This window comes from Magallana gigas, chromosome 2, assembly GCF_963853765.1.
Source record: "Magallana gigas chromosome 2, xbMagGiga1.1, whole genome shotgun sequence".
Taxonomy (NCBI): Eukaryota; Metazoa; Mollusca; class Bivalvia; order Ostreida; family Ostreidae; genus Magallana; species Magallana gigas.
Window position 1 is genome coordinate 40,797,082 of NC_088854.1, and position 14,811 is coordinate 40,811,892.

Consider the following 14,811-nt stretch of genomic DNA (forward strand, 5'->3'; position numbering starts at 1 on the left):
TTAAGGAACATGAAAATGTATATCATGCATCATGTAAATCAAAAGTGTTGCACAACAAATATACATTTGTGTCAGAAAGTTTATTTCATAAGTTACAAAACAAGATTGTCAACAACATTGAAATAACAATAAAGTCCACACAGTGGAGGCCACATGCTGACCATACATCGCATCTTGTCGTCTGCTAATCAGTGCAAACAGAAAACTGTAGGAAAGCCAAGGAACTACGATATCTACTGTGCGCATGCGCGGATGACCACTCTTCTATATATTAGTGAAGGATGAGTTTAACAAAAACAACAATGTATGTATCTTGCATATACCGTTGGAATACTTGTCGAGTTCCTTTGAAAATTTATTTGGAACTTATTTAAATGCATTTAGAATTATTAATATCAACAGTTCATATCAACAATTACTCTAATAATAAGAAGGTGTGTGTGGGAAAATTTATTTGCGATGAAAAGTTCTAATACGTCACTACACTAATAAATTTGATAAAAAGGAAAATATGCCTCAAAAAAGGCATGTGACTTAGATTCTCGGCAATAAGAAACAACAGAAATTGATCACATTTGCGATACCCTACAGTTCAAAATTTCAATAATGAAAAAAAATGTAATACAAGAGATGGCAAAATCTTTAATTCCTTAGATCCGCGCTCTCAGTTGCTGATACATTTGTCTTTACAGTCCTCCTCAGTCTTAAAGTAGTTGTCGTTGTGCTTGCATCCACCATAGTAGAATTGTTCGCAATTTTTTGTCTTTGAATTGAAGTAGAAACGAGGCAGTTTGCCTTTGCAGGGACCAACTTTCTTTGGTTGAAGGCAAACGCTGTCCTCGGTTTCCGTTTCTTGAACTACAGAATGATACACTGCGTTAAAATCATTTTATAATAATAAGACAGAAAATTAAAGTTTATACTTCTCACTTCTATAAAAGTTGTGCTTGTGTATTCGAGGAAAAATCGAAGTACTGAAATGAACTTTGAATGCTCTAACTAATAACTTCTACTTTTACGATATGAACTGATCTAATACACAAAATTTATTTTTGTTAAGATTACTAGAACTAATACGAACTACATGTAATTCATTCATCACACTGAGTATCATTTTGATAATTTGTGGATTGTCCGATGCCGTTCCCAGAATTCTATTTGCACAATTTGGGTTATTAAAATTCTACATTGAAATTCCTTGTCCGAAAATCTTTGTCTATTATTAACGCTCATATTGATGATATTTATGCGCCATCATTTGCGATAAAAAGGTGTTGAAAAAAAAACCCGTTTTTAAAAACTACCTTGTATTTCTTTTTCCGTTCCAGAGTTCGTTAGGTATGGAGGTGATCGTATTGTGTTGATTGGATCTGGAAAAAAAAAGAAATTTTTTATCTGATGAAGATTTACATCTATTTGCCATTTTGAAAGAAGCATCTAAACAGAATGCAAATTTTCCAGCATTCTGTTAAATTGTGCTTCTAAAAAATATAAAGTTCAGCGAAATGGTACATGTTTTCCAAGTCGACTTGTTCTTGGAGTTAACCACTGATTAATTCGGATGAATTACTGATGAAATTACATGTACAACGTACGCTCTATAATGATAACCGGTTTTCTGTTTCTATAAGCGACAACGAAATAAGGGGGAATATCATTTACTTTTTTCGCATTTGGACATTCCTTGAAAAGAGTCCCATATTGCAACATGGTGAAAGGGGTCCGGAACTCCGATGCAAGTTATTTCCCCTGTTCCTACCAAATGACATCCGGGGTCACATTGCAAATGCCAAGTCTGTCCCATCGCATGGCTCGAGCCATTGTAGTGGCCGCAGTGCATTGTGGGTGGGTCCCCACATTTTATGTCTGAATAAGGTGTATATGAATGTTTCAGTGAATTCGAATTAATCTCTCTCTCTCTCTCTCTCTCTCTCTCTCTCTCTCTCTCTCTCTCTCTCTCTCTCTCTCTCTCTCTCTCTCTCTCTCTCTCTCTCTCTCTCTCTATAATAGAACATATAATGACAGAAAAAGTCACGATAAAATCTTGGTTATATCTTTAAAACGATATTTTTTAAAATACGAAAAATTTAAAACAAATAAGTGTTAATGTCATAACAATCATTAGACAATCATTAGACGATTCAAATATAGGTCGGGGAGACTTTACATCTATATCGTAGATCTATACCAAGATAGATTTTTACGAACTGATATATCTAAACAGTTCAGAGTTCACTGATAATGAAACAAGCAATCACAAGCAGGAAGCCCCCTCGCCGATTATACATGTCATGTTAAGATCATTTATATATGTACAATTTATCTAAATATCTGCTTTTAAAGTAAGTATCTAAGTATTTATCTAGAAAAGAAAGATTTTCCTTGCATCAAACTTTTATATTTTCCCTTGAAAGTTTATGGATAAATGGTTGTTTGGGTGGTTTAACAAAATGCCAGGTATTTTAAATTTATGGAAATTTTGGTAATAAATATCGTCGAAAGTTTAAAATGAGATCAAAATCAGATTTACATGTATAAGGATAAGATGATAGGTAAATCATGCGAGTCGGATACCTACAAAAATGATTAAAAGAAAATAATGTCAAATAGTTACTTTTTTATGGCCCTGTTGACAAGTACCGGAGAGAATATATTTTTCAAAATTAGAAAATTAAAAGGTGAAATATCAGATCGTAATTGGGGTGTAATTTACATAAATTTCAAAATAAATTTCAACCCAAAAAAGTTGGCTGAAATTTTTATGTTGACATGGGGTAATATCAAAGACTAGAGTGAATAAATTCTCCGTGCGTGGATTCCAATGTGTGTTTCATACAAAAAGGAATAAATTTCAGTGAACGAATTTGACATCTCTTATCATTAATTTATCTCATCTAACAGAGTTAAAATTTATCAATACCTCGCCATAAATCAATTATTTAATAAATAAAAATTAATAAACATTCTTTTAAACGATTAAGTTATGTATATTTTTTCGTCTTCAAGACTACTACATTGAATTCCGCATTTTTATAAAATATTTTCCCAGGTACATTTTATTTGAATCCACTACTGCATGAAATTCAACACCATTGGTGTATTATATTAGCATGTAATACTGACTGCCGATCCACAAGCGTATCAATTTAATAGGAAGTTCGTTGGTATAGTTCGGATATTTCATGGGTTCGTTCTCTTCCACCCAGACAAAGATTAATTGTTTAAGATAGTTCACATGCTTTTTTTAATTTTAATTTGTAACCCCAAACCCGCTCTCCATGTTCAAAACGGTTATCAAAATCGCCATGAATCAATGGAATCAAACCCGACATGCATAAATAAAAATTTAAATGGCAAATAGAGTCGCCTCGTAAATAACACTAATCGTTGACAAGATCTAAAATAATCACAGTTGGAGGATGTTACAAGTTGAGAGACTTGTTAATTCGATACTAGATTACCCTAATCTCAGTAAATGAACGTGTTCGGCTGGTACGACCAAGAGATAACTGAATTGTTGCCAAACTTTTTGGGGTGACTGTTGGTATAGAGGGTTTTTTCTCTCTCTCCTTATGTCGCGACATTTGGGTACCTGGTGCTGCCGTCGCGATCCCCACTTCAGACGGGGGGTAATTCTCGCAAAACAAACAAAATATTAGCTTTCGGGTTCAATCTGTTTTATTTATCTTCCAGAAACAATGAGTGAGTAAGTGATCGCTTGTTACAGTGGAAGCACGACCGGGTTAGTGCAAACACTCAGCGATAGGGACGGGGGACTCGATTTACACCCGCCCATTCATCTCTGTGACAGATTCCAATTAAGATCTTCTTAACACTTTGATTCTATGGGAGCTATAACCGAAGACGGTTTTTTTTTCTTCTGCAGGGATTGTACTCTCGAACAAGATTTGAAGGACTGCTGAATAAAGATTTTATTTCTAGTTTTTTTTTCAACGACAATACGTTGTAAATGATTTGACAATTCTTCCTTAGTTTTCTTTTCTTTTCTTTTTTCTTTAAATTGTCAGTGTTAGGTCGAGCTTTGTTCAATTAGCATGTCAACAAGAAAGCATAATGGTAAAATCTACCATAGTAGTTCATGCATTTCAATTAGACGAATCTCGGAACTTGAATGGACTACCCGCGGTTCTCCTTTCGGTATTGGGAGCTTGTAGAGAAAGTATATAGCCCGTCGGTCCGTCCCGATTGAGTGCATTATTCATCCTCCTCAAGACATTATCTCGTCAAAGTCTGTCTATTACCATTCTTGCACGTTACAATGTCGTAAAGCAAATTACCTGTCTTTAAAAGAATTTTTTGAAGTGTGAGAAGTTTAAATAATTGATGAAAGAAACTACCACCCATATGTCAAGGGAATCAATCACTCAGACCGATTTTAAAGTAGGAATACCTTGAGAAGTTTATTAACATTTTAGTTGTATATTGAAGAGTGTTTTTTTTTCTTTGTTAAATCATGCTTAAATAATTTCAGTGAAAATTGTACTTTTTATACTTTTCTGAATTTCTTTTTCAGAGGAACAAATTTAGCGTTAGTGACACCGCTGACAAGCTTGTATATGCGAAAAGGGAAATTTTATTATTTTTTATAGAAATTTAATTTGGCGTTAATAACTTTATAAATATTGACTGAATTCAGAACAAGGGTTGCCAAGCCATAGGACAATGTCCATTATATATGTCAAGATAGTTTGAAGACTTTCAGCTATTTTAATCGTCCGTTCCTCGTACTTAAGACCACTAAATATCGTGAGAATAAAGCATACGGTGTGATAAGCTCATTACAGTCTAAATACGCAGAAAATTTTGTTTGCATCTAAACAACAAATTTCTTAAGTACCTTACTTACCTTAAAAAGACAGAGAGGAAACGTATAAAATTTAGAAATGTTCCTTAAAATGGCAGAGCGAAAACGTGTTAAAAAAAGGAGAAAATTTTCCGAGGAAAATTAGAGCTAGCTATAGCCAGCATGCATACCAATACAATTCTTAGAATTACATAATTTTTTTTTTTTAATTTGATTATAAATGCATGGTTATATGTATATTTACGTTGTATACACGGTTATTAAAGGTGAACCCATCGAATGTGTGAAAAAGGGAACGTTTTGTATGCAATTTAATTTCCTGAATGGCAGAGTCCGCGAGGGTTAGCCAGGACAATGGAGTGGCAATTCGATACCTGTCCCGTCGCAAATAGAGGCAGCGAGATCCAGGCACGGCATCACAAACTGCAGGGACCAAAAAAAAAAAAAAATACTTCGTCGTGACCCAGCACTTCTCTGGTATAGGAACCAACAGTGCATCCGTAATAAGCAAGGACCCAAGAGAAAAAAGAAACTCTTCCTTTAAACTTATTTATTTTGACATTTAATGGGAAAAGAATCGGCAACAGAATACTTGTGAAGAAAATGAGAGATGTCTCAAATCGTCGCGCCTGTAAATTGACGAAAACTCGTTCTAAATATCGGGGCCTTAGACATTTTTTTTCTTCCCTTTCTCCTTTTCTTTGTCTAGATTTACATGTATTGAAAGTGGTAAATTGAGAAATGCTGTTAATAGGAAAATGACAAAGCAATTTTCTTTGGCATTGATAATGAATGAAAATAAACTTGGACGACAAGTATGTGTGTATATATTACTTATATGTGCAGGTTGTGTGATAATTCGTTGACCCAGGTGAGTGGAGCACACTATCAGCAACAGATTATTACGTGCGGAGCGAATGTCTCCGGCTTACACCGCCATATAGCCGCTGATATAGAGCAAACAATTTTCGCCGGTGCGTGCAAACTTTTAGAAAGTTTACATGTTACGAAAACGTGCCATTTATTTACAAATACATGTATTTCTGATTTGAACGATTACGTATACATACAAATGTGTATTGCAAAGATGATTTTAAGCGAAACATAGCCCCATCAAATCAATAGGGCTACATCATAGAGAAATTAACGGTACAATAAGAAGTTGTTTAGAAAAAAAAATGAGTATTGCGTTTATAAATTTCATATATCAGATTTACAATATCTTGTTGAAGATCGTCATTTTAAATATAATCATATAAAATATTAAATGTCTCTGGTTAGAATTAAATTCAATAAACATGTATGCGTTTATGTTTCAAAACATATACATGTGTGTGTTTTAAAAAACACATTTAAGAAATAAAATGAAACAATTTAAATTTTAAATCATTTTTCTTAATTAAAAAAAATATCTTTGCATCTGAAATTAATTCAAATGTAGGCTATGCTTTTAACAACTGTTACAATTGTCATGTCAAAGATACTACAAAGGTTTTTATGTACATATAGATAGATAAGTATAGGTCAAATATACGTACCATATTCATCCTCCTCCTCGTCCGCATGCTTTATTCGGCTTTCACTGGACACTCGAACGGGCTCTTCTGATTCCAAATTAAGAATGTCCCTTTGAAGAGGTTGAGATAATTTTTTGGTTTCGAAAGCAACAGTCCTTTGAACAAAACATAAAATAAACACAAGTAGTAATCTGTTTAACTCCATATTGCCTTTAAAGTTCGAAAATGTGATAAGAGAATCTCCCCTCTATCTCTTTAAAGTCACATGATCAGTTCCTTTAAATAGCAAACGGCTTTCCTCGGTAGATGGCGCAATCATAATAGAGGGGTTGGGAATTCTTTTACTTCCGGTATTGCGTGTCATCGGTCTGTCCAACAGAAAAGCATGTAAGGGGATCTTTATTTGTTGATATGTATTTTAAAACGATAATTTTCAAGTCAATCATTATTCTGTGTATATTTTTGCAGGTCAAAGGTTACCTTCAAGATCATTCTTACTTCGGATCCGAAGTTGCCGTATAAAGTGTAAGTGACAAATGTTTCAAAACCATAAACAGCTGTTTTAAAACTGTGCATTTTAATTTTAAAGCATTTTTTGTCGTACCACAAGTGGAATAGCATTCCTTATGTAGTAGCGTTTTCTTTATATATGTATAAATGAAAACTCCACGTCTCAGGTTCGATGGATTTATTATAATTTCATTATGAACCCTGTAAAAGGTCAACAATAGCGTATAAGCATTCATTATAACAATAAACATATTATATTAATACAATGACATTTTCATAGAATTATACATGAATTAATTTCTTTAAAAGTTGACAATATATACTGAGTAAATTATGCAAAAGAATCATAAGAGTTATACAGCTCTTATTCATAATAAATATAATACATATTTCTATACATGGATCAGGGTTCCAATTAGGTGTATGGCCCGATTAATGGGTGAAAATACTGAATGGCCAATAGCCCTATTAATAAACATATAAAACCGATATACAAACTTCATATACATGTACTTTGATTCATTAACAAAGTTTAATTTGATCACTACTAAGTGAAACTCAGTATATTGCATTTAAATTACATTAAAAGTAAGAAACAGATTAATTAATGGAAAATAAAGAATTAGTATGAAAAAAGAAGTCAACTTACAGTCAATGTCCTGGAATCTTTCGTAATTAATTAATGTATATATATATAGTCAAATAACCCAGGAACCAAGATTGACCTCACAACTGGCTGAAAATATTTCTCGCTCTGACTGACCAGTACCAAGAACTTGGCGGGAATCTCCCTCAACCAATGAAAATCAAGGATTTCAATAACTAGCCTCAGGACTTATATGAATAAGTAAAATAAAAACCAAAACTATTGTATGCTTTTATTAATTACGGAAAGTCATCGCGGATATTCAAAACGCGAATTGTAGAAATTATTGGTTGCATTTGATATTTAATCATTTAAATAAAAACAAATTAAAAAATAACACTCTACCACACTTATACAATTTAACGGATCTCGGGTTTCTGTAAGAATGTGTTGCTCGTTCTTATATCTTCAAAATCTGCCTGTCTTTTAAACGTACATGTATGTATATATATTTGTCATTTATTTACAACCCATTATGCCCTGTGTGTTACTCTTATACTTTATATATAACTAAACATGTCATTTCTTTTGACAGTTTTAAATTATTTGAGATGAATAAGATTACCAAATAGTATGGTTTTGAATTGAAGGTATACAATTGTCAAATATTTTTCAAACAAATCAATTCATGTCAGAATTCATGAAGCCCAGCCGTTTGAGATTGATCAACCGGATATATTCTTGTAGTCAGTCAGTAACAAAACTAATAAGCATTTTGTTTTCCCAAGGACTATCAAGTGACACATTTCTTCGCAAAAAGTGGTGTTATACGCAAACCTGTATACATACAAGTTGCCTAACATCTCGTCCAATGTAACTCATTTAAACTCTTTGATTTATCAATCTCACCTTTCAAATACTCTCAGAAAATCTTTGTTTCAATCATGTTAACTTACAATGTTTTATGGCTATTCAATTTTAAATGTTTTCTTCCCTTCCCCTGCATAGATTTGAGCAAAACTCGATGCTGCCATTTTGTTTTGCTCGAGACACAACAATGTGACGGCAATATTCAAAGGCAACTACTCTAATATTAAGGAATCTTAAAGGGCAACTACTCCAAATATTTTAAGAACTTATATGGCATGCAGTTTCTGATTTAAAAAATATGAATTGTCAACATGAGTAGGCGAAGCGTCGGGCAAAGACGGCCATATTTCCAAATATTTATTCTCATTGAACAGACATAAAGATTTATTATCAGGCAGTCACATGTAATGTTTAAACCAATGATTGTGGGAACTTTCAGTCTGAGGGAAAACAAATACGCTGAATGTGATGTCGGACCAGTTCAAATAACCAGTGCATGATAGCCCAATAAAGCACAATCAAAAAGTAAAGTTCCATATTTTCTGGGGTAGAAACAAGATTATATTATATAGCGGTATATATACACCTTTAAGTTATTTCAATGAAGTTGTTCATGCTAAAACGAGCTTCTGGAAAAGATAATTGACAATTCTAAATTTTATTCAAAAAAATATTATTAATTCTTCTATCACTAAATCTTAATATGTCTGTATCATCACAAGCCAAAGGTTTCCAATTAATTAACTATCTTTTAGAGTAGGCGAATGCATTGGAGGCATATACCGTATGTTACAAGTTTTTGGCATTTACATGTCATGTCTGACCATGGTACACCCCCAGGCTGTCACATAGTAATGTTGCCACCAAGAAGGAAGCAACTGATTAAACTGAATTAGTTCTCATATGAATTTAATTGAATATATATTTTAAAACATTTGTCGACATGTTGTTTGTCAGAAATTTCCCCATCTCCATTTCGTTTATTGATCAATAACTTGAATGGTGATCAAATATTGACCTGAAAGTTAGTAAATAAGCTTTATCTTGAAAAATTATTGAGTTAGATATCACTCCATTGTACTTTTAACAGAAACATGAGCAGTGTAAATAAAATTCGACTTGTAAAATCGCTCCTTTTCGATATGCAAGATCTAACATCATCTGATTTGAGAATACCTTAATTAGAGCAACCTTTCAATAATTAATTTATCAAATATGAAAATAATAGTTAATAAGGTTTAATTTTCAATAAAATGATCTTTAAGTACATCATAACATGTAGTTTGATAGCTTTATCTCACAAAATTCAGGTGTTCGGTCATCTAATTTAAGCCAAGTTAAGTTTTTCTTGCTAAAATTTTGCATAAAATTTGTCTGTTCTGCTATTCTTTCCCAAATTAAGCAAACATTAATATGTAAAAAAAAATCTCAGCATCAACACAAACACTTCTTGACTTTGTTTAGAACTCAAGACACCTCAGACATTAAGTTTGTCAATGAAAAAAACACATGTCAGAACTAGCAGCCAAGATTTCGGCAGCAAAGATTTCATTGGCTAATTGAAAAATTGCTCTGAGATGACCCAGCCAATGCGGGATGTTGTTATATCTTTTTTATAGAGACTGTAGAGAAGCAGTGTTTCAAGTCTAATTTAATTACTTAGATTGAAGCATAACTAGCTGCAGACAGCTCTACAAGAAAATCCAAAAACTGTATATCTATTGTGCACAAGATTTTAATTCAGATTCACTTCTTTCTTGCCTCAAATGTTTTTCTAAACACCCTAACTGACCATGGAAAGTGAAATACTGTAGAAGCACATAATTTCGTTGGGTCAAAGTTTCGTTGCTTTGAACCAAATAAAATTCTGTTGGCATTTTATTTCCTCATATCATAATCTCTTTATATTCATTAATACTTTGGTTAAAAAATTTGTCTTGGATTTAATTTTGTTGATTAAATTATATACTGCCGACGAAAATAATGAAATTAAATCCTCAACAAATATTTCTGCTTCTACAGTAATTAAAATTATTTCGAGATCAAGCTTTGCCATTTTTACCTGTAAACAATTAAACCACACTGTTTCATTTTACGGGGCTGATGGGATGTTTAAAAGATATTCAGAGGCAAGTAAATTAAGTAACAAGATGTAAAGTAAAATGTCTTGGGAATTTTTTTGTAAAAAGTTAACCATTAAGGCCCTTGTGTCTCTTGTTTTGTAAAATGCTGATAAATTCAGTAGCTCATAGAAACTTAAATTTTTTTAAGTACCATAGAGGTACTTATAATTTTATAAATGTGAATTTACCAATTACAATTGACAATGAACACTATTTCCATCTATGATTTATCTGGATCTTTTCTGTATGTATATTTCAAACAAACTTTGATAATCATAAATTTAATTAGTAATTTAATGTGATTGCTTGCCTATGCAAGCATACTTTGTAGTACAAAGTATATGTTAAGGATGGGCTAGCTTGTGAACTATTGGTACAAAGTTTGTGCCAATAGTTCACAAGCTAGCCCATCCTTAACAAATGGTACCCAAGTTTTGTTTTGTTGTTTATTTATTTAAAATGAAATTTTCTTGACAACAGAAAATGTACCGTACCGGATATTTCTTTACTTGTATGCATTAAATATGAAAATCAATTTTCTTTCTGACCATTTTTCATGTTTTTATTGGTGAAATAAGAATGAACGATGAATAAATATTATTCATCCCAAAGTCCAGTTAAGCAAAATTGTGTCGATTGATATTTGAACTTTTTGTCAATAGCGGATTTATAATGGCGGGATCCTTTCAAATTTGGATAATTTTGACACTTTAAATTCACACTTTTATATCTCCTTTCAAACCTCTAAGCAATTAAACAGGTACCACAGTTCTAATAGTTACGGTTTAAAGTGGGTTTTTTCTAGGTCTCTAGAAGTCACCGCATTTACCAAATAATGAAAAACACTGTTATTAACTCCTTAATAACCCATTTGACACACCTCGTTTTTGGTATTATGTATTTTGATCTTAGACAATGCGTTCTGTAAACAATGGGCCTGTGCTACACCCTTTTTGAAATTGGATGGTTAAAATCATGAATGGAATATTTGCGCTACAATCTAATTTGTACTGTGGTTAATATCGTTTTCTGTGTTTCTCACAGGTTAAGTGTACCTGAACAAACTCCATTTACTGCCGTGCTGAAATTTGCAGCAGAAGAGGTATTTATGTTTTTACCAATGGCAGTTGATTTGCCCTGGTTTCAAGTTTTTATGAATTTGGAGAGAAAACATGATTTGACATTTATTTTGTCAAAAGAAAGCTAAAACCTCATTTAAGACATGGGAAAATTTTTATCATCTAGCCAATTTTAGTATTTTTTTTTTCTTTTATTTGTTATTTCATAATTTGATTCTTTCATCACCTGCACATAAGAGATTCAGCTCATAGATATAACAATAAAACCAAATATGTTGCAGACACCCATTCTGTTAGGAATTTTTGCATAGTCACAAAACTCATAAAATGATATTTAACCTGAGAGTGACAGAATCACATAGCAATCAGATATAAATTCATTTCTTGGTTCCACCCTTTAATATCTTTGTAAGGAGGAGAACGTGATGTCAGACATTTCAATCGCCTTTTAAATAGGTAACATTTTGTTACACAAAAATTAATATGGCACCAAAAATATTTTTGCATCAATTGCATGCAGTTTCTTCAGTAATATTTTTCTCCAAATTTCATCTTGCTCAGTACTTTTTCAAAATTTGGAAGTATTTTTTGGTTGAATTGTGCAGTAAACATGATAATTAAAAGCCTATACAAAAAAGAAGATTGAGAAGACTTTTACTAGTAAAAAAAATTTAATTTGAAGACTCATGTATGCTGGGTGTTATTTTTCTAGTTCAAAGTACCCCCAGCTACCAGTGCAATCATCACAAATGACGGAATAGGAATCAACCCAGCCCAAAGTGCAGGTTAGTCAACAAAAATATTCTGTTGTAAAGAACATAACTATCTTAAATAGAATTTAAAACAAAAAAATTCCATCAATTTATTATTCATTTATTCTGTAAACAGACTTTTGATAGAAATGAAAGATTGCCTTAAATATGTGTGCGATTTAGCAAATCAAAACTATTTATTGTTTTTTATTTGGTTGCAGGGAACGTTTTCTTAAAACATGGATCTGAATTGCGGTTAATACCCAGGGACAGAGTAGGATCTCATACGTGAATGACAGTGTTCTAGTCTAATTAGTACATCCTTAATATATTTAATTTCATCATCAGGGGTATTCTTCATGCATGGAAACAATCCGGCGAACATGGAACTTTTCCACTGTGAAGAGATTTGGACTCATTTTAAAGAATTCTAGTACCACCCGATATTTTTTCTCATTCTTGAAATGCATCCATTTATTCTGAAGATTTTGTGAAATAAGTAATTCTTAATAGGTTAGTGATATGTCCGACAGCTAAGTGTCATTATGTTGTAGATAACTTATAAACTAATATTTTTTTTCTCAAAATTTTAATGAGTAATTTTAAATGGATAATTTATAACTGCATTTTCTTCTTAGTGATACAAGTTAAGATTTGGTTTATACAATGTAGATTATGTGTTTACAATTTTTAATCAATTACATAAATTATCAAAACATCAGAAAAAATTTAACTGGTAGGTTATATAGATATATAACATATACAGTATAATAGAATCTTTCACAATTTAACATTTTGTAAATTAAATAATATTACATGTATGTACTTTTCTATTGACATTAAGATATAAACTTTAATAAATTGTTCAGTATTTGGTGTGTTGAAAATTTTATTGTAATTTGTATATTAGTTTTAAGAATTGCTGTAAATTAAATAAATGTTTGATATTACTAAAAACTCTTGTTTCATATTCATCACATTAATAGTATATGTTTTCATCCTTGGTAGGAAGAAGTAGAGAAAAATTATTCTCTTTTTTAAGGCACAAAATGTAGACACTTATTGACATGATTTTCAGCCCAGCCCACACCTATGTAACGGTATATACTACAAATGTGAAAAGTTCCTCAAGTTGTTAATCATGAAATCCCATCTGCAGGCCTCTAGCTCCTGGTCTGAAAAATTCTGATGGACGTCCCAGGTTGTCCATTCAATTTTTTTCCACCTAGGAGTTACAGACCTGTAGCTAATACCAAGCAAAATTAATACTGTACTGTAATGATTATACGGAACATTATTATTTTATCTAATCTTAATTATCCAAATTAAAGGGGCATGGTCACAATTTTGGTCAAATTTCATTTTTCTGTTTTTATTAATCACAGTGCTTTATGAATGCATTTCTAATGATCAAATGAAATTTGGGTGCCAGTTCTTGAGTTTTAGGCAAGATACAGGGCTCGCAATTCTTCGTCATGTAAATAGGGCTCGTGCCCTTTTTTGTTTACATTGGTTCAATATACCAGTAAAAATCTTTTTTAAACTGATTTGTCTATTCTCTTATTCATTTTAAGCATGAATTAACAGTTCCTAACGACTAACACATTTATTTTGTGTTTAAAACTAGAATTTTCACTTCAACATTCAAAATGTAAACAAAAGCTTTGTTTAAATAGCGAAGAATTGTAAGCTCTGTAACTCACTTATAACTCAACAAATGACACTCAAATTTCGGTTGCCCTTTTAAAATGCCTTACTGAAGTTTTGTAAACACCTAAATCGAGAAAATAATTTTTGACCAAAACTGTGACCATGCCCCTTTAAAGAAACATTGAAGATTTTTAAAAAGCTTTATTTATAATATTAAAGAAAATTTGATTGAATTGTATATCTGCTTTAATACTAACAGAATAAAAAAAAATCAAGTGGTAAAATATCATTTCACCTTTCAAAAAATACAATTATGGCTGTCTCAAGTTTAGAAGAATATTAGTACTGGTAAATATAATTGCTTGTACGGTAAATGGCATTCCATAGAAAAATAGTACCGGTAAATGTTAAAAAATCATGCTACCAAATCAACTGATTAATTTTCAATCAGCAGCTACTGTAAAAAAAAAAACTCCATCATAGTTCGATTTTAAATCTGGGCATACATAAAACATTAATTGACATATATATTGTTTTTAACCTCCCACTAATAGCATTTATTATCTAAAGGTATGTTGTAAAAAAAGAAAACCCTATCAGCATATGCATCAGTTCTCATGTGTTGTAATATTCATGTGTTATACCTTGACCCCATTCCTTTTAACCTGTAAATTAAGTTGTTAGAATGTACCTGGTACTGCATAGAGATACATTAAAGTGTGCAATAAATCTGATCATTTTGCAATGCATTTTTGAAAATTAATATCTTCAGCCCCACAGATATTTGAATAAAACACATGTACACTTTTTTTTTTCAAAAGAGATTTAATTTGGAGATTCTGAAGCCTGAGTGACAGGGCTAAAATATCTTTGAATAGAAATGAAAAATTCATATCACA

General features: G+C 31.8%; 2 protein-coding genes across 3 annotated transcripts; one reads left to right on the forward strand and one right to left on the reverse strand.

The window, feature by feature from the left end:
- Positions 1-65: 65 nt before the first annotated feature.
- LOC105336246 (uncharacterized) lies at positions 66-6,622 on the reverse strand. 2 transcript variants are annotated; one of them, XM_011440482.4, is made up of 4 exons: positions 6,364-6,622; positions 1,663-1,866; positions 1,305-1,370; positions 66-858 (listed from the first exon to the last, which is right to left on the reverse strand). In XM_011440482.4, exons 1-4 carry the CDS (start codon positions 6,545-6,547, stop codon positions 665-667), a joined length of 648 nt encoding a protein of 215 aa, XP_011438784.3. In that variant the 5' UTR covers positions 6,548-6,622; the 3' UTR covers positions 66-664. The 2 variants fall into 2 exon arrangements, with proteins under 2 accessions (XP_011438784.3, XP_011438785.2); XM_011440483.3 differs by lacking the exon at positions 1,663-1,866 and having other exon boundaries at positions 6,364-6,617.
- Positions 6,623-6,632: 10 nt separating this feature from the next.
- LOC105336247 (ubiquitin-fold modifier 1) lies at positions 6,633-13,209 on the forward strand. The gene is made up of 5 exons (XM_011440484.4): positions 6,633-6,729; positions 6,811-6,867; positions 11,476-11,533; positions 12,223-12,295; positions 12,484-13,209. Coding segments are annotated over exons 1-5 (261 nt in total). The 5' UTR covers positions 6,633-6,727; the 3' UTR covers positions 12,555-13,209.
- Positions 13,210-14,811: the final 1,602 nt, after the last annotated feature.

Bases quoted from the DNA above. Each gene is read 5' to 3' on its own strand.
- LOC105336246 (XM_011440482.4), bottom strand. From the start codon at position 6,547: ATGGAGTTAAACAGATTACTACTTGTGTTTATTTTATGTTTTGTTCAA. The intron at 1,371-1,662 runs GTAAATGATATT...TTTTTTTTCCAG, and splicing joins AATGTCCAAATGCGAAAAAA to ATCCAATCAACACAATACGA. The intron at 859-1,304 runs GTAGTTTTTAAA...ATCATTCTGTAG, and splicing joins AACGGAAAAAGAAATACAAG to TTCAAGAAACGGAAACCGAG.
- LOC105336247 (XM_011440484.4), top strand. The intron at 11,534-12,222 runs GTATTTATGTTT...TTATTTTTCTAG, and splicing joins TGAAATTTGCAGCAGAAGAG to TTCAAAGTACCCCCAGCTAC. The intron at 12,296-12,483 runs GTTAGTCAACAA...ATTTGGTTGCAG, and splicing joins CAACCCAGCCCAAAGTGCAG to GGAACGTTTTCTTAAAACAT.